Genomic DNA, 26,184 nt, shown 5'->3' on the forward strand with positions numbered 1-26,184 from the left:
CTAGAAAATACACTCTGCAAATGTTTATTGGGTCATGCCTTTTGTTGCATGCTCTTCCTGTACATCTCTATAGCTATGTTGTGACCAAAGCGCCTTCTTGGAAAAACAATTTGTTACTCTGTTTTTTACAATAATAATTCTTCCTTTTAAATTAACAATGTGGGATGTGGAGAAGTCATGCATTTGAGGTAATAAACTGTAGTGTGGTATTTTTCTTTCAAATAAGGACCACAGATATTTTTTTTTTCTGTGATTCAAGGCAGTGCTTGTTTTCACTTCAGTTTCAAAATAAATTATGTTAGTCTGTCACAGCTGTATGTTTATACTGAAGCAATAATACTTTTCACAAAGACGAATATTTACCTCCAACATTTTGTAAGTAATCTCAATAATCTAGTAAATTCACTAGAGAAAAAAAACCAGTGTTTCAATATGACACAAAGCATACTGGTTGTAGCTCTGCACTTGGATACATGGTATATGTGGCATTTGTTCCAACTGAAGTTATTTGTATTTCCTTTGCCAGGACTTTTTTTATGCCTGGATCCATTAACCTCCTTAAAGAGAGAGTTACCACTTTCTGTGGGACATGCATAAAAATGGCAGTGTTCAGAGGTGGCATTGCTGCCTATCCTGCTGTCAGGGAGTTAGCTGTGTGACACTAGATGGAGATGCATGTTGTCCTAAGAAAGTCGCAATATATTTCAAACACCTAACAATTATCATGTAAAAGCTAATGATGTCTGTTGAAAATTCCCAACGTTTATCTTAAATCAACGGTACTTTTCTGTACGTAGGCTGAGCTAAAATGCCATCTGATATTATTCTGCGACAGGCTACATATAATTGGTCTTGTTATAGAAACTTAAAGGTCTTAAAGATATCTCATGAGTTTATTTTGTCACTGAAACATTCTGCTTTGGATTTATGTGTTAGGTTCATTTCACAAATGGTTTCTAAACTCACAGTAACACAGTGCAAGCTGGTTATTTTTTTTATTTTATTTGAAAGAAGAGCTCTTCAACAATCAAATTTCACCTTCAGTTAATCCGCAAAACCCTTCTCTTGCAGCCCACCTTCACTGCTTGCCATCACAATATCTCAACTAGTTCTCTAGGAAATGAGATGAACACAGCCAAGTTCCTTGCAGATTTAATGCTTCTCACTGCTCATTTTTCTTTTGTGAGTGTAAGGTATTCTTTCTATAAGTGTATTAGAAGAAAGTATTGTTCCAGCTAGAGTTGGAGGGTTTAATTAAGAGGGAAGGTCTCTCAGCATGCCTGCTAGATGATCAGGGCTGAATTAGTGTATTTCCCTGTGGGAGATCATTCCACAATTGTAACTCCACTACTGTCAGTACTTATTGCTGAGACTGAAGGCTGTCACCCTACCAAGTGTTAGGGACCTTAGCAGTGATGGCTTATACTGGAAGGAACAGCTATGTTATAGACATTGATGACCAGAATCAAGGCCTTGTTTAGGTGACAGAAATGGACTAAGAATTGGTGGACAAAGAGGGGTATGTGAACTTGCAAGGCATTACACAAGGCTTTCCTAAACTGTAAAAGAAACTCTTGCTGTAAAAGAAGCTCATGACACTGATGTAAATTTGGGGAAATTTTTCTTTTGTTTGCCAGTCAAGTGATTTTTAGAAGGCAAAAATCCCCTTTTTTGACTAAAGTTTCAAAGTGGAAATAAAGTCAGTGAAAAATTAACTATAACATGGGGAGTGCTTTTGGAAAGTCTGCAAATACATGTAAAATAAAGGTTTTTCAATAATAAAGGATGTATATTAGCCAAAATTTGGGTGTATCCTAGCGTCACGACAACAGAATGTCAACTGAAGTGCTTTTACCCTTACTTCTAGACATTAATATATTGTTTTCTCATTGTTTGACCTATTGTGGTCCTATATAACCATAAATCAGTGATCCCATGCAGTCCTCTTTGGGGACACTTCTCAGTTTTGAAAAAAAGATGAGGCCTTAGGTTATATTTAAAGTGAGACTCTCTATGAACCTGCTAGTAGTGGATTTTCCAACCTAAAGGAAAAATAAAGTCACAGACATTAGTTGCTCTATTTAATTTATTTCTGAATAGGATTAAAAGATCTATATAATAGTGACATAGAAAAATCTCAATTCATTCAGTTCTTACAGGTGAGCAAACCAGAGGGAAAGGAAAGTTTAACTCTGGGAAATGTCAACAGTTGAATTTTGGCAGCATAGATTTTACTCAAAACATTACACATTGGTAGATAAAGATGAAAAAGAGTGGCTTGCAATTTTATTCTACTTCAAGGTGGAAAAGAAATGTCTTGCATTTTGTGAATTGTGGTCAATTAAATGTTTTTCTCCTGAAACTAAATTCTGGAGTGCCTTGAAGCCATATTGCATTTTACCTCGATCCACAACAGAGATCCCACCTTTCCCAGTTTTTCCCAGACATACCATCTTTCCCAATAATAGTGACACTGGGTAAAGGTTCTGGGATTGTAAAATGTGTTATGTCTGGTAGGATGTGCTACCCTGAGTTCCAGATCTTTAGCCAGGTCTTTGCTCTGTCCTGTTTTTCTGTGAGACCTTGGACAAGTCTTATGTGTCTAAGCCCCACTTCAGTATCTCTGCTTCACTGAGGAGGGGCAGATAAAGTGGAGATAAAGAGTGCATGTGTCCAAAAGTAGGAGGTATCTCCATTGCACTGCCTGTTGGAGCTATACAGAAGAGCACATCACATGAGATACTGCACTTGATTCCATTTATTGCTCAGAAAGCAACAGGGGAAGCTCAGGAGTGTCTGTTTCCTGAGCCAGTTCCACTTGGTGCACTAAGAATGGAGGTGTGAGCAGGTGACTCCCAAACTGCTCCTTGCTTTCTGCTGGAAAAGCTATGGAGTTAGTGGGTTGGCTACAGGATGGGTTGGTACTCTTCCATGAAAAATTCTCATCAGGGAAAGCGAAATTTCATCCATAAAAATCTCTGTATAAAAATAAAACAAACAGACATAACAATATATAAATCTCCCTAACTTAAAAAACAGACTCTAAGAACATCTGCTGTGTTCCAACTAATCTTACCTTTTCCCTTCTACTAGTTAATACATCTATATAGGGTAGCTATAGGGAACCAAGGAATTCACAGTTGTTTTCCTCCATGCTCATTGCATTGCAATGGCTGAGATAATTCTGCAGGGGAAAAAAAAAAAAAAAGCAAGATGAAAGCAACTTTTTTTTACATGAAATCAAAACTTCTTCAGCAACTTTTCTTTTCCTTCAAACACAGCAAAGTTCCATGTCTTCATTTGGTGCAACTCATCCAAGCTTTAGCAACTGTAGTGATGCTACACTGCTTTCCACCAGAAGAGCTGACCTGAAATGTTGCAAAATTATCTTGGCTGAGGCTCAGTCATGAAGACTTTCTGGGAGAAAGGCTTAAATATTTAGTCTAAATTCCAGTTTCTAACCTAGAGGGACACAAAGAAGTGGCTGGTGGTCAAAATTCCAAATCATAATATCTGGTTTAGTATACTTGAAACTCCAGAACAATTTTGATTGATTTCTCTAATTGTACTGAAAAAAAAAAAAAAGAAAGTCTTTAAAATTAATCTGACAATTTTGAGCCAAATCAAATTAAGAAAAGGCTATGTGATAAGGGGAAAAAACAAAACTGAAGGCTAGGTATCTCTTTAGATCTGTGTTATTTATGTGACAGCTGTCACAGTCATGGTTCTACCAGGGAGAACAGAGTGACTATAAAGGCTGTGGCCCCATCTTTCTTTCCTTTAGCACCTACAAGTATGATGAGTGTACTTCGTAGTTATTCCACACGCTTTGCAGATATACTTTGCCCTGCTTTGCAACTTAGTTTGGACCTGTGCCTGCCTTGGCAGTGCTCTGTTGTGTTTTGTGTTTGGATTGGCAGATACCTTTCCACATTGTGCTCCCACTCACTGTGATGAGATCCTGCTCCAACAAATGCTTCCACCTCTGATTTATTATTTGCCCATGAGTAATACTGTTAAAATCATCAGGGCTGTGTCTGCCCTTGTGTATAAGGGTCTTACAGATTCTACTCTCTGAAATTCCTGAAGCCCTTTTGAAATACTTTAGTGAGACAAGAAAGCAGTAAGTCAACATTAGCAAAACATCTCAAATTCTGGGATGTTCCTTTCCTCTGATGAGGAGGAAAGAGAAAGGAGAAGCATTTACGTCGAATGAAATTCTAGAAATCTGCAAGACAGCTGTCATTTGTCTTTTGATGGTGCATCTTTGTAAGACAGTGTTGTGATGGCTATTTATTTTCAGGTTTATGTTCCTATGCAGAACGGGGCTATTGTAATGCAATTACATTGCTGTCCACTGTTCAGTTTGAGAAAAAAACTATCCTTCCACTGCTTCAAGGCTGAATAAAAACCATCATGGAAATCCTTATGAAAGAACAGAATATATTACCCTTTTTGTAGGCTTTTTGAATCCTTCTAAATTCAGAATGGAGTTAAATGATATCTCTGCTGGAGAACAGTTTAAAATAACCTGCAGAAAAGATAACATTTTAACTGAAGAATATAATTTAATAGACATTTCTATGGAAACTCTTATATTTCTATAGAATATCCTTATGAGCTCTTTTAAATTCTATAAGACTTTTCCATTTGTTGACACTGCATGTGTATAAAGGATTGTCAGAGAGTTCTCAAAGGACAGAAAGCAAACATTTCGCTTACAAATATGTGGATATAGCATCCAGAAATATGAAGTAATGCAAGAGAAATATCAAGAATAAAATAGAAGCAATGAGTAGACCCTAACAGGTGAGTAAATAGCTAAAGTATGGCAAATTAGTTTTACATAAATAAATTCAAGGGAAGAGGGGGAGATAACAGTGTTAGATAATGGCATAGATGTGCAAAAAGATTCCCGAGGGATGTATTTTTAGAGTGGAAGGTAGTATGCCTGCTATTCATGCATATTTAAGCAGGTGGTTGATTGCTCTCACTGAACTGCTCGGCTTTACTCCAACTGATGGTGTTTGGAATGTGTAATGAAGGCAGAGGGTGGTTACGGTTCTTCCTTCTCTTTATTTATGTGTGCTTTTTAATTTTCAGAATGCCTATGTCAACATCAATCGGATCATGTCTGTTGCGTCAAGGCTTTCTGAGGCAGGCCATTATGCTTCCCAGCAAATTAAACAAATATCTAGCCAGCTGGATCAAGAGTGGAAGAGTTTTGCTGCAGCTCTGGATGAGCGCAGCACCATCTTAGCCATGTCTGCTGTCTTTCACCAGAAAGCTGAACAGGTAAGCTGCTTTTGTGACTGGCAAAATGATCGACTGCTACTTTGATGATGACGATTCTGCAGTTATTACCTGATGGCTTTTGGCTTGTATGCAGTGAGGTTAAGAGCCTTGTTCCTAGTGGATCAGTGTCTCAAAAACAAATAGTAACATTTCCCCAAAAAAACTGGCACGTGTTCTCTGAGTGGATAAGAAAATATGTTTATGCCTTGGTGATGAGGAAGAATCTGATCATAAGTGAAGTGCATTGGTGCAGTAACGTGCTGCCTTATTTCTATTGCCTAATTCATCAGTGCTGTGGATAAATTCAGGATTATTACGGTCAGGAAAACAGTATGTATCTGCACTCATATGTATATTTGGTATGTGTTATGTGCACAGGAATATTCACACATATGACATAGGCCCATACCAGCAGACAATCTCTAGGAGGCAAAGCACATTATTATTAATGAAACTTACGGAATTAATTCCACCACCTACTCTTGCAGTGCTCTCCATAGCCCCAAACTTTGTTAGACCTCACTAAGTAGAGACTTCAGAGACAGCTAGGAATATCCAAGAAAATTTTCCATGTCCCTGAACTCTGGCTTGTGTCTTTAACCACTACCAAAATTGTTCCATAATTTCATAGCTACAAAAGATTTAAAATATGTCAGTGAATAAACCTTCTGCTTTTTTTACACCTAAACGAGGTCCACTTAACGGTGATGGTTCAACTTTGATCATATGTTGATTACATTCATTTTCCAGTGACAAACACTGCTTTGGGGCACTCTTCAGTATTGTTGTGTGCTTGTTTTTCCAAGTAGTTAATATCAAAGCTACTAAGTGGGTGTGCTTGATGTTTATAAAATGACCCATACTTCAAGTGTCTGAAGAAGAAATTATAACTGATAAGCCAGGAACTGTGCCTTGTAAGACAGAATATATCTATGGAAAAGTTTAGTTCAAAGAGTAAAGATTTTCTTTATTGTTTGTTTCTGACCATAGAATTATAATGGATTTTTCTTTATTTTGTGTTTCCTATTGACAACAAGCCATAGCATAGAGCAATTACTCACCCTACTGGGCACTTACTCATGTAAGCACACTCAGTGGCTCTGATGGGACTGATACACTGACATGTCCAGTACAAGTACTTTCATCTCTGTACAATGGGCCCTGTAGTGTTTAGGTGTAGACTTCATGTTAATAATTGTCAGTCATCATATGTTCATAAAGAAAAATCGAAAAAGAATTTATATCCAGTCTACAGTCGCAATGAAAATGTTTAAGGTTTATTAATGAATTACTTCTTTGTTTGTTTTGGTTTGTTTGGGTTTGGGGTTTTTTTTCTTTTTTTAATGAGCAATCCCCTATTTTTCTGAAGTGTCAGTCCTGTTTGCAATTTATGAGGAGCTGCTGAGGTATTGTATAGCATAAAAGGCAATAAAACAGAAAGCTGTATTGAACTGTCTGTCAAGCTATAAGTGAATTTTTTTTTTTGTCTTCCTACCTTTTGAACACTGTCAAAGTGGGTATTTTGCCTCAGCTTTAACTTGAAAAAAAGCTACGCTAATGTCACTTCCAGTTTTGGGTCTTTTTTCTTTACAATTGTATGGATGGGTCTGAAAAACCCAGTCCTGCCTTGGCACCTCTTCATAAGGAATTGAAATTTGTGCTGCCTGACAGAAGCTAGTCTCTCATTACTAAGCAGACAAGAGAATTTGCTAATTGTGAACAGCAGTTGCTCCTCACTTGCAATAAGAGACAACTCAGTGGAAGGTAAGTGCTGATGTGAAGCCTGTGAACTCAGACTGCTCCAAAAAAGAAATGTCGGTGTGTCCATTAGCCAGGACTAAAATTTCGGCCTTGCTTTAGTAACTCTGGTAGGATAAACCAGTGACTTGACTGCTAATAATTTAGTCATTTGACCTCTGTATAGTATAAAAAGTGAGGTGTTTGGGATTTGGTCTATAACTCAGTCTGTTGTCTATCAAACATTCATTCCAAATGTGACTATTATTTGGCAGGACCCAGAGGTTTGTTTTACTCAGATCAGGGCTTCATTATTTTACAATAAATAAGGCTTAAATCTCTGAAGCAAAGATGTAGATAAACCCACTATTTCCTGTGTCCCAGATAAAATCTTTTTTTGCTCCCGTTGTTCTCTTGGTAAAGGTAGTCTTGTTGCAGATCCAACCATTTCTCCCACAGCATACCCCTGCTTCCCTCATACCGATCTGATATGCAGATTGTCTTTCCTTCTCCAGTGCGATAAGCTGCTACAGTCTCTTTGTTCATTCCTTCTTATTGATTGAAGTTCTCTGTGATGCCAACAGGAAGCAAGTCTATTAGGACTGTAATCTTTCAGCCTTTGGCACACCCAGCCTGCAAGGAAGTTGTTGGCTTGGGACAGAGATTTATGAAAAGCTCTACGATCTCTGTAATATGCAAGCAGAGCAGGAAGCAACTTGTTTTTCAAGGTCTCTTCCGAAAGACCCCACACAGAAAACTGTACAGAATACAATTTGTCTGGCTTGGAAGGATGAAAGGCTGAGTCAACCCTGCTGGGAATTGAACCTCACATCTGTCTTCACATGCCTCAGAATCACATTGCTTTTCTGGCTCTTATAGCAGATACATGTGGCATGTTGAATGGAACTCGGCTGAATGAGTTCCTGGATCAAAGCTTTTTTCTTTTTTGCATTGTTTCTTTCTTTTTCTTCTTCTTTTTCGTGTGTGTGTTTGTGTGCACATGTGTATCTTCCTTAATTTTTTTAAACACAATTTCTACACCATCAAGAAAAGAGCAAAGGAAAGAAAAGAAAGAAAGAAAGAAAGAAAGAAAAGACAATTCTTGCCAACTTAGCCTCCAGCCAGACTTCCTTCAGCACACGTATAAAAGCCAGTAAACTAAACTCCAAACAAACCACTATGTCCAGGTCAAGGTGCAACTCAGGATATTCAGTGGAGGTGTTTCCCAAATGTCCCTTAATTCCACCTGCTACAAATCTCTTGGGTTTGGTCAGGTTTTTTTCCTTCTTTTCTCTTTTTTATTTTTTTCCCCTCCCTTTCTCATGCTAGCATGGAGATATGCTAGTACGAAAGAGAATCTGCTTCTGTCTCTTTAGGTATGTCTGAGGCTATTCAAAGTTGCAAGAGAAAGTAAGAGAACATGCCTTATCTCACTGTGATTTCAAGAGAACTGTGCTGATTTACACCAGATGAGATTCTGGCCAACTAACTTCCAGATGGGGGAAGCAGACATACCAGGTGTCCTCCCTTTCTTGGATGTAATCTCTGAAAGTGTGCTAAAGTATTCATAAGATGCTCACTCTACAGATCCTGTCAGAATGAACAAATTAACGTCTTCAATCACTGAGAGATCTCAAACAATTAATTCTGGGTCAGAGTCTACCCTCAGAAGTGCACAAGCAGAATTACTATTTAAGGTAGTAGGTGTTAGGTGCACGTGCTAGGCATTTATGCTGATTCTCTGAAGACTGACCCCTGATCATTTGTTTCATATTACCTTACTCCTCAGCCAGGAAGACTACTGTTCTCATCTCTGCCTGCATCTCTCTAAGCACATCCTGAACTCCCCTATTTGAGGAAAGGAAATTAAAAAGAGAGGAAAAGAAAAAAGGGAGGAAGAATTTGAGGAAAGGGAGGAAAGGAAAAGCCAGTTGATATCTATAAGATGCGGGGATAAGACCAAGATAACTTCTGCATTAGATAGGGAAATTCCAGAAACAACAGGAAATACACAGTTAGCCTCATACAAAAAAATCAGGGCATCAAGAGAGATTATAGGTCACTGAGGAAAACAATTTTATGGCTTTCTTCCCATCTTTCCCCACAGCCATTCTGGAGCATGAAAGTACACTAGAGTTTGGTTTAAATTTCTCCGGGGCCTAGGGGAACCACCCTGGTTATCCTGCAGCTTCAACGCAGAGGCCTAGCGAGCCATAAGCAAGGACTGTGCAAAAAATGTGGAGAAATATGGGCTATAAAATATGCAAGGACTGTGCAAAAAATGTGGAGAAATATGGGCTATAAAATGTCTGAGCTGTGTTTTGGAGCAACCATGTGATACAGCATAGCAGTCCCTGCAGAAAGCTAGTAAGAAGTGGTCTGAGAATACATTATTACCTGACCTAATAGAGAATTTGAAACTTAGGTGAATAGGTTGTGATTCAGGAGTAAGTGTAGGTCATTACATTAAAGTTACTTTTGGATTAGATCAGAGGCACAAAGGTACCTTAGGGACTTTTTTAGGAGAAATTTTTCTTAATCTTTCCTGAAGTCTTGAAAAACATGGACAATTACTGGAGCCTGTCATTTCAAATCATATTTAAGCAGCTTTTATGTTCCCAATAGGAGCTATTCCAGTCTATGGGCTAACTAGAAATTTAAGCAATTAATTTAAATGGTATTGAGTATCCAGTGGACAGTAACAGCTCCTATTCCAACCTAACAGCTAGCAATTTACGATTTTAAATGCACCTTTTTTCAACTTAGTCAAATGGTGATTTTTGTGATAGGAATATGTTTCTAGCATGAAGGGTTTCATTTAATAAAGTTTTTTGTGTCTGCCACAGTGTGTGACAAATAATAAAAATTAATATAACTGCTTTTTTCAAAATACCCAAATCGATAGTCCTATGATATGAACTAACACTTCACAAAAATCCTTAAAAAAACATTTGCTCTCCCTACGTGAATCTACACACACAGCACAGACCACCATGCAGTGTTTCAGGGTATCAGAGTAAAACACTGACAAGCTGCATTTCTTAAAACTTTTTAAAACAGATGATGTCAACTGGTCCGGCTAGTGGCAGAAGTGAAATTACTGATGTAATTGTTGATGTGACATTGTCGATATACAAAAGAAAATAGATGTGAGGCAACAAGGTGGAAATGTGGTTATGTGCATAGGATCTTCTTGAGACTTCTCCCACCTACTGTGCAAATCACAGTCTAGGGATATGGCAGTATATGAGTAACATGACTATAAGAGCTTGTACTAAAATTGGTAGAATTCAACATTTTTGATAGGACCCATAACAGTGTGATTCCAGCAGCAGGAACACTGGTCTATAAGGTGTAAAGTTCTTTTGTTCACCGTTTTGACCAAGAGGTTCATGTAACAGCCCCAAAAGGGATTGATCTCAACTCTGTGCTCTTAAAACTGCATAGGAAATGATGTGAATTCCACTGCTGTGGCACAAAATATGATGACTTCAACTTTATGCAAGGATGTTTGGGGATTTCATCTGAAGAGATTCAACAGATCAGGAGTCAAACCAACACAGGAGAACCTGCCTTCCTTGCCTCCAGTCTTCTAGAAAGCACAGTCTTCACTGGTAGATTTGTACTTTGTAGACATGAACATTTAGGAATTCATCTTTGTCACTGAATCTTTGTGCACTGAAAAGAAGTGTTTACAATGCAAACACTTTATAGCCTTGATTACACAGCAGCATAGTGAATAGCTTTACACTGCTAATAAAAAAGGATGCTGATGCCAGAGCCAGAGTTGAATTGAAATTCTTTGCTTTGAATCTCACAGCCCTTCATGCTGTGAATGAGAGCTTTACTAACAAGCCACAGGTGAACACTTCAGGAGTGGATAAAGCTGTGATCCTGGGGGTGGTTTTGTAGCATTATACATTCACCCTACAGGGCACTGCATCTGTTGTATGATTAGCTGTTCTTTTTTTATAAATAGCCCCAAAGTATGTCAGGCTGGGTTAACAGAAAGATGGAGGAAGAGAAAATATTAATGAGAAGTAATGAGGTGGCATTAGGCAGTTAGTATGGACAAAATATGAACATGTGAGCTGTGTCGCTAAAGTAAGCCCTGCTTAAAAGAAAAACAGGATGGGAACCTTAGAGCCTAAATTCCTCTTTTCTTTTACAGAACAGGCAGCACCCAGGAGAGCTTCTCCAATTTATTCTGCCAAAGTGCATCAGCACTGCTCTGGAGGCCTTTAAGAGTGGAAAAATATTTTTTTTCCATCCCTCTGCTCCCCGAAGCCGTTCAGTTTCTGGCTGTCTGTTAAGGCTTCCAACCAAGGTGCTAAACCATATCAATTGCAATGGCAATGATTTTTTTTCTCCCTTTTCATGGATGTCTGCCTACCAGGAACTGGACTGAGACCAGCAGCTCATTTTGCATTGGCTGCTTAGCAGCCGTCAGATGGTAACGGTATCTGATCACTGCTGACCTGGGCCAGAATCAAATGTGTGACCCAGGGCTTTGGTATCCTATTAGCAATCCCATTCAGCTGGCCCTGGGTTGGGAACTGTTTAATACAGACTGTCTGCCTTTCACTGAAATGAATGTCAGCATTGATTTTGATGGGAGTTTTCTATTGCCCAAATTAGTAGTGTTAAGGACAGGTAAGGAACTGAGGGAAGATTGATAGCTGAGACAATGCTAAATACAGCTGGAGCTGTAACTGTGTCCTTTTGCGCTTCACGCTGATGTTTTTTTCTAAACATGTTGCAGCCTCCCTTTTTGGAATGCAATGTTGTAGCCTCCCTTCGTGGTATGCAAAGACTCTTAGAATGGGTGTTTTCTGAGCCTGGTTAAAGGAGCATTTGTTTTTAATCCAGAAGAAACAGAAAACAGTCCTTTGGATCTAGGTGTTCTTCGAGTACTGAGGAGGTGACAGGAATGTGCTGTTCCAGGGTGCCCAAAAGGACTCCTTTATAACTGTTACGTTTTCCTCAGTCTATGCTGCAGTCATCTGTGGCACTCTACAAACCAAGTTTTCTAATGTTGATGAGATGTTGTTCGGTGTCACTGTTGCTCATTGTTCCTGGAATTGTTTCAGTTCCTTTCAGGTGTGGATGCCTGGTGCAAAATGTGCAGTGAAGGAGGCCTCCCTTCAGAAATGCAAGACCTGGAACTGGCCATCCATCATCATCAGACCCTGTATGAACAAGTAACACAGGCCTACACAGAGGTATGTGCTTCCTAGAAAAGAATGTGAGTATCTGTTAAGCGATAACAGATATTTGACTGCATTTTGGAGCTTAGCTTTTCTAAATGAGATAGGTTCTGCTTTCCATTTCTGCAACTTTTTCAAAGAAGGAGTCAGGCCTAATCCCAGACCGTAGGAGGTGACTCCTAGCAATCTGCTTGTAAGGGTAAAACAGCACAATCTGGGGGACAAACCCCTTAACAGAAATGAAATCTAGAACTAGTCTTGGCACCCCAAAGAAGAGCCACTTCATTGCCTTTGCTGAACAGGGAACCCCTTTAGGCCCCCAGCAGCTTTACTCCTGTTGCTTTTCTTCTGTGCATGAGTCCTGGCTCTAGCACAGGTATGCTAATGGGAACAGAGGATGCCAAAGGCTTTTTCTTTCAGTATACAAAGTCACAGAGATGTCAGGTCCTCATTACAATGAATGTTGCAAGAGACTGTGCTTTAGATAGGATCATAGAATCTAGAATTATTTTGGTTGGAAAAGACCCTTAAGATCATCGTGTCCAACCATTAACCCAACACTACCAAGTCCACCACTAAACTATGTCCCTAAGCACCACATCAGATGTATTTGTATATACTGTTGTCAAATATCTCGTACCTAAATAGGATATGTGGTTTTTTCCTTTAAAAGAGAGTGCCAAGCATGTTAAGACTAAAACATATTCTCCAGCATTTTGTCAAAAAAAACCCCATAAAATTCTTCACTTGCTTTTTCCCCCATCCAGACTGCAGCATGAAATAAAAGCTACCAACAAACAGCCAATGTTCACTGCATCTGACTGTGCCAGCCAGGGTCTGTCTTCAGTCCACTGTATTTTGCAAGAGGGCTGCAGGACCTCCCTGGCATCTGGGAGGACTCCTTTTAGGAATGAGGCTAGTCTAGATGTTCGTCCCAGGCACAGGCCGACCTGCAAATTACTTGGGGGATGGGAAGCCACGTATGTTATCCATTCTATTCTGTTATTCGAGTCTCCAGGACTCAAGCTTGTTGGAAAGTAATTCACAGACCACCTGAATGCTTGGGTTTAGTCATATTTTTCATTTCCCTGTACTGTGCTGTGCTTGACTGTCTGTCTGGGTATCAAGGGATTTTGCTCCTTGCAGGGTTTTCCAGGCTGGACTGGAGGCCTGTGGTAGTGCTTGCTATACTTAGTAAGTTACCAGGTGAAGACTCCAGAACATAACAACTCTCCTCCATGCTCAGCCCTTGCTCTGGTCGTCATGTTCTTGGAAGAATCTATAGTATAAAAGAAAAGGATTTGCTAATCTAGGCTTGGTGGTAGGCACTCACACATACACAGTGAAGTTGTACAGATACCTTGATGACGAATGTAAGCAATGTTAGGTAGAAATCTCTTATTTTCCAAAGACCTGCAAGAATTTGGGAGTTAGTCAATTGGAAGGAGGAAATCTGGGTTGCAATCACAAAGGGCAATTCCTCATTCAGTACTCAGGCTTCTCAGGAACACCAGGTTGTGTGAGCAAACACAGAACAGTCCTGTTGAACTCTAGTTGCAACTGTGAATTTTATACAAGTGCCTAGTTGGGTGAAACTAAGGTTTTTTTATTGCATTTAAAAATTATTTCTAAAAATTAAGTCAAATTGGGATTAAATAAAAAATAATAATGCTTGAAACTGGGATTTTGTTTATCAGCCCCAATCTTAGTTTTTGTGAAATGAAAATTCATTTAAAACTCCTTATCAAAAACAGCCTTCAAGATGCATATTGCTTTTGCTGATGCTTCCTCAGAAAGCTATAACTTGCTGCAGACACAGCTGTTTAAAACATTTCTATATTATTTTACTAATAAGTACATTTTAAAACAGTATTTAGAATTGCCAGAAAGGTTATAGTCTGTTATTTTGGAAATGTTCATCCCCTTTCCCACAGCTACATGGTGAGCTGAAAAGCCTGGATTAGATTTAGGAGTCCTGCCTCCTATCCGTATGCCTAATTCTCCGGTCTAGAGAGTGCCCCTTGCCCATAGAAAATAATGTTTCTTCCCTCAGAGCTGTGTATGGTGGGATGAAAATCGTAGCTTTTTCTTTCCTTTCTTTTCCTGCAGAGTCATTGAAAATCTCTGTTTCTATTTCTATAATTGTAAGAGATTTGGAATAGAATGAATGTTCCTTGGAATAACCATTTAATATGGATATTTAATAGGATATTAATTAACATTTAATAGGATATATGGGCCTATTCTGTTCTGTTACAGAGTATAACAAAGCAGTTCAGATTCAATGCAGGAATCTGAGAAGAGACACCCAAAGAATCTTAGGGAAACTCTCTTTTTTCCATCTTGCCATGGTTGTAGCCCTAATTACTTGCCTTCTTTCTTTTATTGCACTTGAGTGAAGCTCAGAAATAGTAGAGGCAGAGATCATAGGCCTGATAAGCAATTCACAGCTAAGCAATCCTCTTCTGCACTAAGCTGAGCTGCTGGCAGAACAGGCCTTTTTTCTTCATCTGAGAATCAAGTGGTGCTTTTGCTTTTACTTTGGGTAGGACAGTGCTGGAAGGAGTAGAAACATGAGGTGTATGCCCTTGGCAGATTCCCTTCTTGCAAAAAGAGTTCCTCTAGATGTCTCTGGCCAGGGTGTTTATGTTGTTCCACCACTGTTTCTAGTGGATGAACAGCAGGAGACAAACTTGGGACGCCCCTACTGAGAACTGTACTGATTTGGTAAAGACAAGGAGGGAGATTCTCCAGTCAGGCTTGAGCCTGGTTGATGGTAAGAGCATCTTGTTCAGTGTGACTTGATTAACTGCACTTTACTGTCTATTCCCAGAGGCATCATATATTTGCTCTAAAGACCAATTTTTTTTCCTTCCATTTGTGAAGCTGTTCACTTCCTTTCTGAAACCTGTTCACTGGTGAACTCTGAGAGCACAAATCTTCTGTGCCCATTGATTGGAAATGCAGTAATATTCACAGCAAAAATACTTTCAGAAAAGAAACTTTTTAAGCCAAAGAACTTCAGAGCTGCAGAAGAGATGAAATCCTCGAATATGTGTGTAATCCTTGCAAATACTGAGTACCACTGGTTACCTGATTGTCACTGGCTGCTTGCCATATATTTACTCCAGCATGACCAGACAAGCATGTAAAATGGAGAGCAGGAGAACACTTCTAATAGCCTCTGATTTGTGTTAATGATTACTAGCAGGACAACACAAGCACTTGAAGTCTGGCATTATCTCTGGCTGTGCAGAGAATAACTGGAAGTCTATGCCCATTGGGGAAAAATCATAACTTGTAATCTCTGAGGCTTTTTAGACAGACAACAGGAACAAACTATCATGCAATAGATAAACGCCTAAATCCTATAGAAGAAAAAGGAGAGAATGCAGAAGTGTATTTGCTCTTTACCTCACACCACAAATCTGGGAGAACATTGTCCTGTCTCAGCTTCGGATGAAGCAGGGGCATATAAGCTGTTGCCTTTGAAACAATCTTTTTGTTCTGTGTTGCTCTTGCCACTGAGACTTTTTATTGTAAAGGCCTTCTTGGCCATATTAATCCACTAGACAGCTCTGGAAGAGCGCTTTTTTGTAAGATGACTGAATTTAGTCTGGTGATTTGATCAGTCATGATTAGTATACAGAATATTTCACCCAAGGTTCTGACACCTCAAAATTGAAGAATTTGCAGGATTATACCTCTGGGAGGCAAAAAACTGACATGCAGGGCCTGCGCTTGGGAGATGGTATAGGTATGAATAGATCTATATTATGGCACAAAGTTTCCAGGAAAGTTGTCCTGAGTCAAGCATGTCTGTTATTGTCTGTGCAATCACGTATCTCTTACTGGTAAACTTCTGAACCTTTATTGTTAGTCCCGATTCTGCTGTGATTTCTATCAGTGTAAATCAGCAGGGACTATACTAAAAGCATTGTAACACCACCCAGGGACAGACTCAGACCAACTGTAAGCCCAAAGGCCAGTAACAGGAGCACAGTGAATTCACACAGTGAATTTAGCCAGTGCAAAGAGTGAGTTTCTCATCTAATAAGCTGCTCCCAAGTGTGTGCATAGCCTTGGTTTCCTGTTCCCGGTGATTAAATTGTTGCTGATTATCTTCCCACAGATAAAATAGGATGTAGTATGCCTTGTCTCCTTCACTGTCTAGAAGCTGCTTCTTCCTGCTTAGCAGCTATTGCCACCTCCATAATGTTGCCAAGGTAACACCTGTGCCTCAGTGTTTCCTCCTAAAATCCTCCCTCGTATTGCCACTATCCACTGCTGTTGGCGAGTACAATCATTCCCTCTGTGACCCCAGCAGGCTCCAGCATGTGCAAATTGTTCCAGCTGGTCTTCAGCAGCAACTGAATTTGAGTATGGAAAGCCACTCCCTATGGACTCTCCAGTTATTTCCTGATCTAATTCCAAATTGCCCTGAATATTTAAAAAATCTCCAAGGATCTGCTGAAGCCCACCTAATAGTCGCATAATTATGATGACATTTGACTCCCACTTTTGCCAGTATAAATCTGAAAGGCTCTCTTGATTTCTCTGAAAATGCACCAGATACACACTGCTACAACAGACTGGGACGTGGCATGGCTTGCCAAAAGACACAGGTTTGGGTATTAAAGGATATTTGCTACATTTGAACAAGCAACTTATAATACAGAAATAAATGAGACATGGAAATCCTTGAGATGTGTTTTAACTTTGACTGATAACGTTCAAAATTTAAACTGGATTAAAAACATTCATTAAGCCATTCTCGAGTAAAGTTGGTGATTGTGATTGCATAGAAATAAAAACACGTTTCAGAATATCTTGTCGTTTTCACTACAGTTTGTTTCAGAGGGAAAAGAGAAAAGTGGGCTGGGAAGAGGAGAGGGATTCCAATAGTGTCCTCATTTACCATTTCTGTTGAACAAAATATTTTTACCTTTGCAAACTGCGACTGAAAAATATTTCAAAAAGCCATTTTTAGAGAACCAGTGCATGCACACACTTGTTAATAGCAGTTTGGGTTTTATGGTTCCATTTTTCATTTTGCCCCTGCAATATGAAAATGCTCCAGGAATGTTCCAGGAAAAAATCTGGTGTTGAAAAAATCTGGCATTCCGGGTTTTTTTAATGCCCAAATGCCTCTGCATCTGCAAATGTGTTTTAATATGCTCAAAAAAGGTTACACGTGTGCAGAGGGCTTTGCATTTGCCAACAAACTTTGTAGCCCATTGGAAATGGAGACTATAGGTCCCTCTGAGCTGTTCCAGGGGAAGAAAAGAATCACTATCGTATACTATTTATTTTTCACTGCCACTGAATGAAATACAGAATCAGAATGTAATACTTTTTAACGTATATACATACTTAGTAATTCTACAAAGAAAGGACTCTCCCTTATCATACAGAATATGAATGAGACTGCCATCTGTGGTTTTCTTAAAATGCCACCTCCTCACAAAAATAGGCCCGCTATTGCAAATGCCACCTGTCATCAACTAGTATATGTCAAGAATTTTCAGTGCCCAAATGTCAGAACGTAATATAGTCTTGGGATCTCTGTCTCTACGTATGCAGTCCCAGCAGTGCAGTATCTGTGATCCTGCTGAGTGACACAGCAGGCTCCCTAGGAAGCAAAGGCAAGTGCTGAATGTGTAAGTACAAGTCAAAAAGAGATGTTATGAGGTCTTTCTTCCTTTTTGACTAAAATAAGGAAAACGCACAGGGGAAAAAGAATCAGCTAGACTCTTCTCTGTCAGTTATTGGATGTTTAAGTATCAGTGCAGTGAAGTAGACCTATTTCTTCACTCAGGTAAGCCAGGATGGAAAAGCTTTGCTGGATGTCCTACAGCGTCCCTTGAGCCCTGGGAATTCTGAATCCCTCACTGCTACTGCAAACTACTCCCAGGCTGTTCACCAGGTGTTGGATGTGGTACATGAAGTCCTGCATCACCAACGGCGCCTAGAGAGCATCTGGCAACACAGAAAGGTCCGGCTACATCAAAGGCTGCAGCTCTGCGTTTTCCAGCAGGATGTTCAACAGGTAATATCATTAACAAAAGAAGAAAAAGATGGTTCTTTCTTTGAAGCCATAAAGATTGTTTGGTGACTCATCTAGAGGATATTGCCATAACCAAGATTTCACACACAGCTCTATCTATACTAGAAATATGCTAAAATCCTAATGCACCTTTCAGTACCTCTCGGTTTCATGTTGGAAATCATCAATCAGTACATTGATTATTGATCAGTCCATTCCCCACAAGAGTGTGACGCTATTTTCAGTGGTTAATTTTTAAGTGAGTAATTAGCTGTAGGTACTCTACTGTTCTTGAGAAAGTAATGTTTAACAGAAAAAAAGAAATTCAAGTGTAAAAAGCAATTGGACTGTGGTGTATTTCACTTTCCTATGTGGAAACAATACAGATACAGACCTTTTAATGGTGGTGTTAAGATGATCTTTGCATTATTACCACTTATGGAGTCCACATACCTGTGGTATGAATTTGCTGGCTCAAATGAACTGAACACCCCAATGTGCAGAGTTCACCTCACAGAAATACAGTTTATACAGTACAGGCTCACCTCTGAGAACTCAGGCTCCAGGTAAATAACTTTGATCTCCCAAAGGAATCCATTTGAATACCAGCATAACAGCATAACTGACAGTAAGCATGAAATGCCATCTTTGTAGCTGCCAAATACGAAAGCACAATCAACAGATGTTACAGGACTCTGCTCATTCAGGATGGTGTGGTTTGTTTAAGGGCCCCATTACAGCCCGAAGCAGATGTTGGTAGCAATATGGTACTTCCTTTAAATGAAGAGGCTGAATGCTCTAATCATGTTTATGGAGCATTCTAATGTCCCTGGGGTTCTTTATGTCATAGCCTTCCTCCTAGTGAAAAATGAGGTGGAGACAGAGCAACAAAGCTGTCACATGCAAAATAGACATGAACAGCAAGGACAGGAGACAGGCAACTTTTATTCAACATGCAAATTTGTGGTCCTGTTAGTGCCATAGTTGAAGTGCACCAGCGCAGACAGAACTGGAGCTGTAGATATCCTTTGCAAATATATATGACCATTTCTTTGGCAGTCTTGAAAAGTTTGCCAGAATTTCTACCTGCTCAGTTTTTCCTATAAAACCACACAAATATTTATGCCATGTATATAACTAAAACTGGGACTGAATGTAACAGATGCTTAATTTAAGCAACTTCACTTTCGTTACGTGTCAGCAAACATATTGCATGGTAATGAAATTCATAAGCTATATATTAAGTAGAGCATGTACTTGGAATTTAGTTAGAATACTCTCTGCAAACTATATGACGTTAATACAATTTGGGGTTAAAATCTCAAAAATCAAGGGTTGTAAATTCTGATGTTGTTATGCTTTTTCCAATTGTGTTATATAATGTCAATAAGAATCCATATTATCTTAGGTATTCTTCATCCCCTAGGGTGATTTACACTTTTTTTCAATCTTTCCAACCCCAAACTTTCCCTCTTACATCTTTTGAAATCAGTAGAAGTGTTCATGAAGTTAATTCATGAAACCCATTCAGGCTTCTACTTCCCACATATGCAAGGCAATGAGGCTGTGTCACTGGTTTTCAAAAGGAACAGGTCTTTTGTATGTACTGTGACTTTTGGTGAGAGGAAAAGAAACAAGCAGTAAGAGTCATTGGAGTACAGTCACTTTAGAGAGCATCACTCTGTGTGAGTTCTGTTGGCAGCAATCTTTCCAAACTTTCTCTTAATGGGTAGTTATTATCTGGGAAGCAACAACTTAATGACAGACATGTTTCTGTCCTAGCACACACTTACGGGAGGCATCTCTTTGTCCTACTTAGAAAGTAGAGAGGAAGAGATGAATCATTCTGTTCACTAAACATCTGTACTATTCAAGATAAATGCTTTGCAACTCATAAATGAAATTATCGGCTAAACAGAAATATGAAGTGTAGATTCCATGAGGAGGAGGAAGATATCTGAATATGTTGATTTTTTTTTTTTTTTTAAATAATCACCTCTTATATATCTGTCTTGCAATTCCTATTATGCTTATTTTGCTAAATGCCCATCAGTTGGCAGGTGAAGCTGTCTACCTGTATATTGTCACTAATCATAAGTAACATTTACCTATAATAATTTGTTGCCTTGTCAAAATTTAATAACCTTTAACTAAGTTCTTCCTGGTTCAAGTCTAAAAAGAAAAGATGTGGGAGAACAAATCCTGACAGGAGAGCTCTGAGTTTATTAGACTTTGCTGTCTTCTAGACAAGTAATGATAGAGCGTAGTTTCTTTAAGGAAGATGCTCCTCTTCCCTTTCCACGCAGCTCAAAATTAAGTGTGTTCTCACAGATGCAGTTTTCCCTATCAGGATGTCCCGTGGCTCACCCTCTCCAGCTGGTGGCCAGCGCAGTAAAAATTCTGGTGAAAGGTGATCTCCGTGTCAGAACTTACACTCCCTCACTTGTTCATCTATACCTTTCTCTTCATGTCAGCTGTTCTGTATAGATCTTGTCTTAAAAACAGTTGTGAATAGGGACAGGTTTTGTTGTGTTGCATGTTCTTAATACAGGCTCTAGGATTATTTTGCATCCTCTCAGTCTGCCATTAACAGCATTAATAGATTTTGGTAAAGACACATCTCCGAGAAGAGGTTCTTATGAATCTTGAGAGATCAATTATTCCTTACCTAACTACTATAGTTAGTCTTGCCAGAGGGATCAAGTATTTAGGCATGCAATATCAAGTGTTCATAGGGAGGTCTTGCAAAACTGTTTAGCTGGATGAAGGCTTTATGTAGGCCAAGTGTGTGCCTTTTGGACTGGATTTAAGGGTTAAGCTGTGTTAAACAGGGCTTGTTCATATCATTCCTGGTGTATTCTGCATCATTTGCAAGGCCAGAGTACACACTGTGTGCATTACTGGCAGGTCAGGGCTATGTTCTCAGATAGTTTCCCCACTGTCAAGGAAATCCTTTTGATTCTGGCTAGGTTTCAGTCTGAACTGCACAAAACCTGAAAACGTTGAAAATGATGGATTAAAAGAAATAAAAGTAATTTTTATTCTGAGATAGAAAGTCAGGCATCCTTACAGTCATGTCATAACCAAAATACAAGTTGTGCTGTAGAAAAAAAAAAGTTTAAATAAACACTGTGGATTGCCAAGTTACAATATTAATGTAAGAAACGTTGTGCTATAAAATGTCATTAGAAGTAATCACTACCTTACACCGTCAGACATTTTACAAGATTATTTGCTATTACATCTATGTATTAATACAATTACATCAATTTGCACGTGAACCGAGGTAAATAATGGTGTGCTAAGGACAATGTGTTATGAATATATAGCATTTTAAAGAAGGAAAGAAAATAAATGCCATGAAACTGCATTTGCAGCCTTCACAGGAAATGGAGCACCATTCACACAAAAGGGATAGCAGATAAGACAATTTGTGAGCTGTTATGAGGCTTTATGCAGGCAGGAACTGACAAGGAACTCTTTAACACCAAAAGTATTTAGGATCATTATAGGAATGTTGGGTTGCTGAGTGTGTAAAATACTTCATTGCTTCAGTTGTTTTTTAGAAGTTCTCTATCGTTTCAGATAGGGAAGAGCTGTGCTTATTTGATCCTTTTAGAACACAGCTGTGGGAGGAGGTGCTGAGATTCTGTCCTGCAAGGGAGGAAAAAAATCCCTTTGACATTCATACTGATATTCTGTAATTGCTGCAGATGCTTCAGCCCATTTTTGGTAGCTTTTCCTTTTTGTCCCTCCCTGCTCTGGGTCTTCCTCTTCTGCAGGCTATTTACCAGCAAATTAACACCATTTCCATTTCTGTTGAGATTTGAAATTGTTCTCACGTTGTCTCCAATTTCCACTGTTTTCCACTGTTACATCCTGATTTACCCTGTCTGCCTCTGTATGCATCTCTCTACTTTAATAAGTTCCCTTTGCCCCCATGAACAGCAACACTGTGAAGCAGCAAGGGTAGCATAATGGTTGTACCATGAGCAGATGTTACCAAACAGCCTTAGAAATAGATGAATTAAGTTTATAATGCTGTTCTTCACCCCATCGCCTCCCCCATCCCCTTTGTTTCATATGGGCAAGAATTTTGTCAGAATTCTCTCACTTCATAAACTCATTCAAGTGAAGTTGTAAAGCCTGAAGCATACCTATTAAAGTAGAAGGAAAATGGAGACCTATCAGATGCATCATTGAAATGGTCTGTGCAAGCCCTGAACTTGGCATTTTAAAGCACTTTCATGGCACAATAGTCAAACTGCTACTCTTATTCTACAGGCTTCATTCCTTCTCATAGAAATTCTCAATCTTTCCATCATTTCCATACATACGCACCAACACTTAGCCTGACACAGGCAGCGTTTTTCTCCACAGATTCACATGATTCTCTCAGGGTCACTGCTGGTGCTGCTTCCTTCTTGCTTCACTTTGGTTGTGATGCTTGCTTATAAAGGAAGAGCTGGAAAATAGGTGGATGTAGAGGTACTGTGTGTGCTGATGGAGTTTCTTGACTATCTACAAAGCCTTGACTTAGCTGGGGTGGCTCTGCATGGCAAAATGGAACAGGCCTCTCATGCCAGCTGAAGACCAGTGGTGAACAGCAAGATGACACTAACAAACTCTTACTGGCAAGGGGGTAGGCACGTACTAAGAAAGCTAGGACTGTTGCCATACCAGCTGTAGCGATGTCTCAAATCCTCTTGGTTGTTGAAAAGGTCAAGCTAGACCAGTGTCAGGTTCACCTGGATTTCTCTAAATGTGTGGATCTGTGTTCTGTTGGCTTCATGCCCAGATACATTAATGGACATAGCTTTGTTTCCTCTTGTGGTTATCTGCCTTTGGTGATGGACAAAAAGGCCATGTGGCCATACTGATATCATTACATTTACCAGCTGCCATTGTTGTGGGAGACTGCGAAGTATTGCAGAGGAAAGGCTGTCTCTCTTCATAACCAAGCACTTTAATTTGTAATGTGTCTGGCTCTTACTGGCCGAGAAAACAGATCAGGGCATGATCCTGACATCACTTGTATAGAAAAATGTCCTGCCAACATCTATCTGTCTCCATACACTATCAGAGAATACTGAACACTTCATGTGATGCATGTGATCTATGTAGTCCATTTGCAGAAGAATGCTAGGATATTTGAGGCAGTTCATGATTCATTTAGCTCTCACACAAGATTTTAGAGGATTAGATCTGTACATCCCCCCACACATGCACGCAAACACTCAGTTGTTTTGATCACTTCAAGGCAATGAAGACGTCTCCAAAATTCTGTAGTTTTCCAACTTGTCATAGTTTGTTTCAGACAGAAAAAATCAGACTATATATCTCCTTTTATGCTTTGTTTACATTAATACCTTCACTGGGTCTTATAAAACAAGAGATTTATTTGTAAACAATAGCTAATAAAAAGAACAATATAATCAAGTCAAGGTTATATTTACTACCATATGACTTCAGCCACAGCACCCTGCAAAAATACATCACATGTTCTGTGCACCATCTGAGCAGATTTAGCCTGTAAATAGCTACCACTGACAGATCAGTAATTAAAACATTTCAATTCAAAGCATCCTAGAGAATTTTCACAGCCCCTTTGGTAAATTTATCAAGTAATGAGATGCACTTAATGTTTGTCACTTACGTGTTTACATTTTCAAAGTATTACTGCTGTACTTTCTCTGAGCTTAGAAGGTATATGTGACCTTACCAGCATAAGGTTGAAGTATTACTTGATAGTGAGTAGAGGTTCTAACTATGGTTGTATTGTCCCAAGAAATTAATGAAAAAGGAACTTAGGAGTCAATACTGGTGAAATTATTTGGCCACCTTCTCCCAATGGGATGTAACAGAAGAGAAAACAACCTTTTGTTATCCGTGACTGAGAGATAAATACTTCTGTTTTCACTAACTCTGTTCTTCCAGCAATTGTTGAGGCCAGAGTGTCCACACCTGGTTTATTACCCGATACAAATATCTCACCACACAACTCTGATTGACCATACAACTTTTTTCCGTATTGACCATACAACTTTTACCTACGTAGCTCTAAAGGACTAACTTGATAAGATGTGCACGTTTTTCCAAACCCACATTATGTCCCTAACAGCCCCTTACTTAGTATTTGTCTGCTTTATTATTTATGCAGTAAAGGATGGTGTGTTTGTAGTAAAAGGATTTTTTGTTTGTTTGTTTCCATCCACTCTTTGTCACAGACCATGCAATAAACATCTTGGCAACTGCTTCTTCAGAGCAATTTTCATTCCATTCCTTTTGTTCCTGCCATAGAAACTTCATTTTCAGGCGATGTGAGCGCAAGCCTAGGCAATGAAGAGATTTGTGGCCCCACTCATCTTCTGAAGAAGACTAACTAACCAACACCGACACTGATTTGAAAGTAACGTGGTGGCATATTTGTGTTGATTAGTATCCTGCAGATATTATGAAATGAAGTAATAATGATATGACTATTTAAATAACACAAGGGTTGCTGAGTGACTTAGTTTCTTATTTTGAACTGTTAAAAAAGGACTGTCATTACTTAATTTGAACCCACAGTGGATTGAGTATGCAGGAGCTTCAGATGATTTCTACTGGCTATATAAGTATCTCTAAACTCTGGTGGCAGCAGAGAGAGTAGTAGAATAAGAGCACCCTGCACAGCTATACAATCCCTATTACTCAATGACCAGAGTGTGTTGGATTTGCCACACAAGGCAGCTGTGTTAGGAAGGAGAATATTGCCCACATATTTCTTCAGTTTCTGGTGATTTCATACTGATGTTTCTCTAGTTCCTTTAGCTTGCAAAGACACGGAGCAATTATGGACAGCATGCTCAGGGTTATCCAAACTAAACAGGACAGGGTTCTTGGAAAAAGAGCACAACTGACAGAAATAACATGCATTTTTCCTCTTTACCAGTGCCTCTGGCATAGAAATCTGCCCTTCGAAGGGCCACAGCATAGCTTCCCAAATGAGGAGTGCAAATATGTGGCACTTTGATATTTGAGCATGTTCAGACAATGGCTGTTGGTATAGAGCTAGGCTCTGTGTTTCTGTCCAGGCAGTCACATTTGCACCCTGTAACCAGTGATCACTGTATGGTATAAGAACACCTCAGAGATGTCTTGGGCTATCAGCCTAAGAAGTTAAGTGCTTTAAATACTTCAAACTCACATGAGAGAGAGGGAGCTCTGTCCTAAACTTCTGACAATGCTCTTCAAATATAGATCAGTATTATCTTGGTTTTTTAATGCCAAAACTCTTCACAAAGAACTATAGGTTTAAATTATTACATTTTCATTTAATTATATTTATTCTGGAAATTCCTTAATGGTTGCTGATTAACAATACTCTATCCTCTTCATAATTTGATTTAAAGTGTAACTTGAAATTATCTGGAAACAACCTTTGTGTCTTTCTTCCCCTATATAGTTATTAAGCCAAGCAGACAATAGTTCTTTGTGCTTTTAAAGAGTCACTGATTAAAAAATAGTAATGATCACTTTTTAATTTGCACACAGAGCACTAGTGTAGGGATATCAAACTTCAGGGGCCAGCTTCAGTTACCAACTGAAGTTTACTTAGCATTGATGTATGAGCAGTGTGAGAACACTTTGATGAGCTTCACAGCTGTCTTGGGAAATAGGATCTGAAGAAATCTGAACCAGCCAGCTTGATCTCTGAACCTACTGAAGTGAGAAGAGGAACTGAAAAAAAAAAATCCTTTGTGCCCCAAAAAGTGGTTTTCTTGTTTAGAGCACTGTCTGTCCTTCAAGGCCTAGTCCTTTCAGATAGTCTGTTTTGCTATTTTCTGAACTGCAATATTTGGATTCTTACTGAGAGCTTAGGAACCTCTAAGAAGGTGTTCTGAAATCCTACTGACT

The 26,184-nt window shown here is 39.1% G+C and overlaps 1 protein-coding gene across 6 annotated transcripts in view; it reads left to right on the top strand.

Annotated features, from left to right (window-relative positions):
- The window catches only part of KALRN (kalirin RhoGEF kinase), a 534,707-nt gene that overhangs the window by 243,422 nt on the left and 265,101 nt on the right, over positions 1-26,184 (top strand). For all 6 annotated transcript variants that reach the window (XR_012777086.1, XR_012777087.1, XM_075511732.1 and 3 more), the window contains exons 8-10: positions 5,104-5,295; positions 12,123-12,254; positions 18,058-18,288. Coding sequence is in view for 4 of the 6 variants with exons in the window: in XM_075511732.1 (XP_075367847.1) it covers positions 5,104-5,295; positions 12,123-12,254; positions 18,058-18,288 (555 nt within the window). In the remaining 2 variants the exon portion in view is untranslated. The remainder of the gene's footprint in view (positions 1-5,103; positions 5,296-12,122; positions 12,255-18,057; positions 18,289-26,184) is intronic.

This window comes from Mycteria americana, chromosome 9 (assembly GCF_035582795.1).
Source record: "Mycteria americana isolate JAX WOST 10 ecotype Jacksonville Zoo and Gardens chromosome 9, USCA_MyAme_1.0, whole genome shotgun sequence".
In the NCBI taxonomy this organism is placed as follows: domain Eukaryota; kingdom Metazoa; phylum Chordata; class Aves; order Ciconiiformes; family Ciconiidae; genus Mycteria; species Mycteria americana.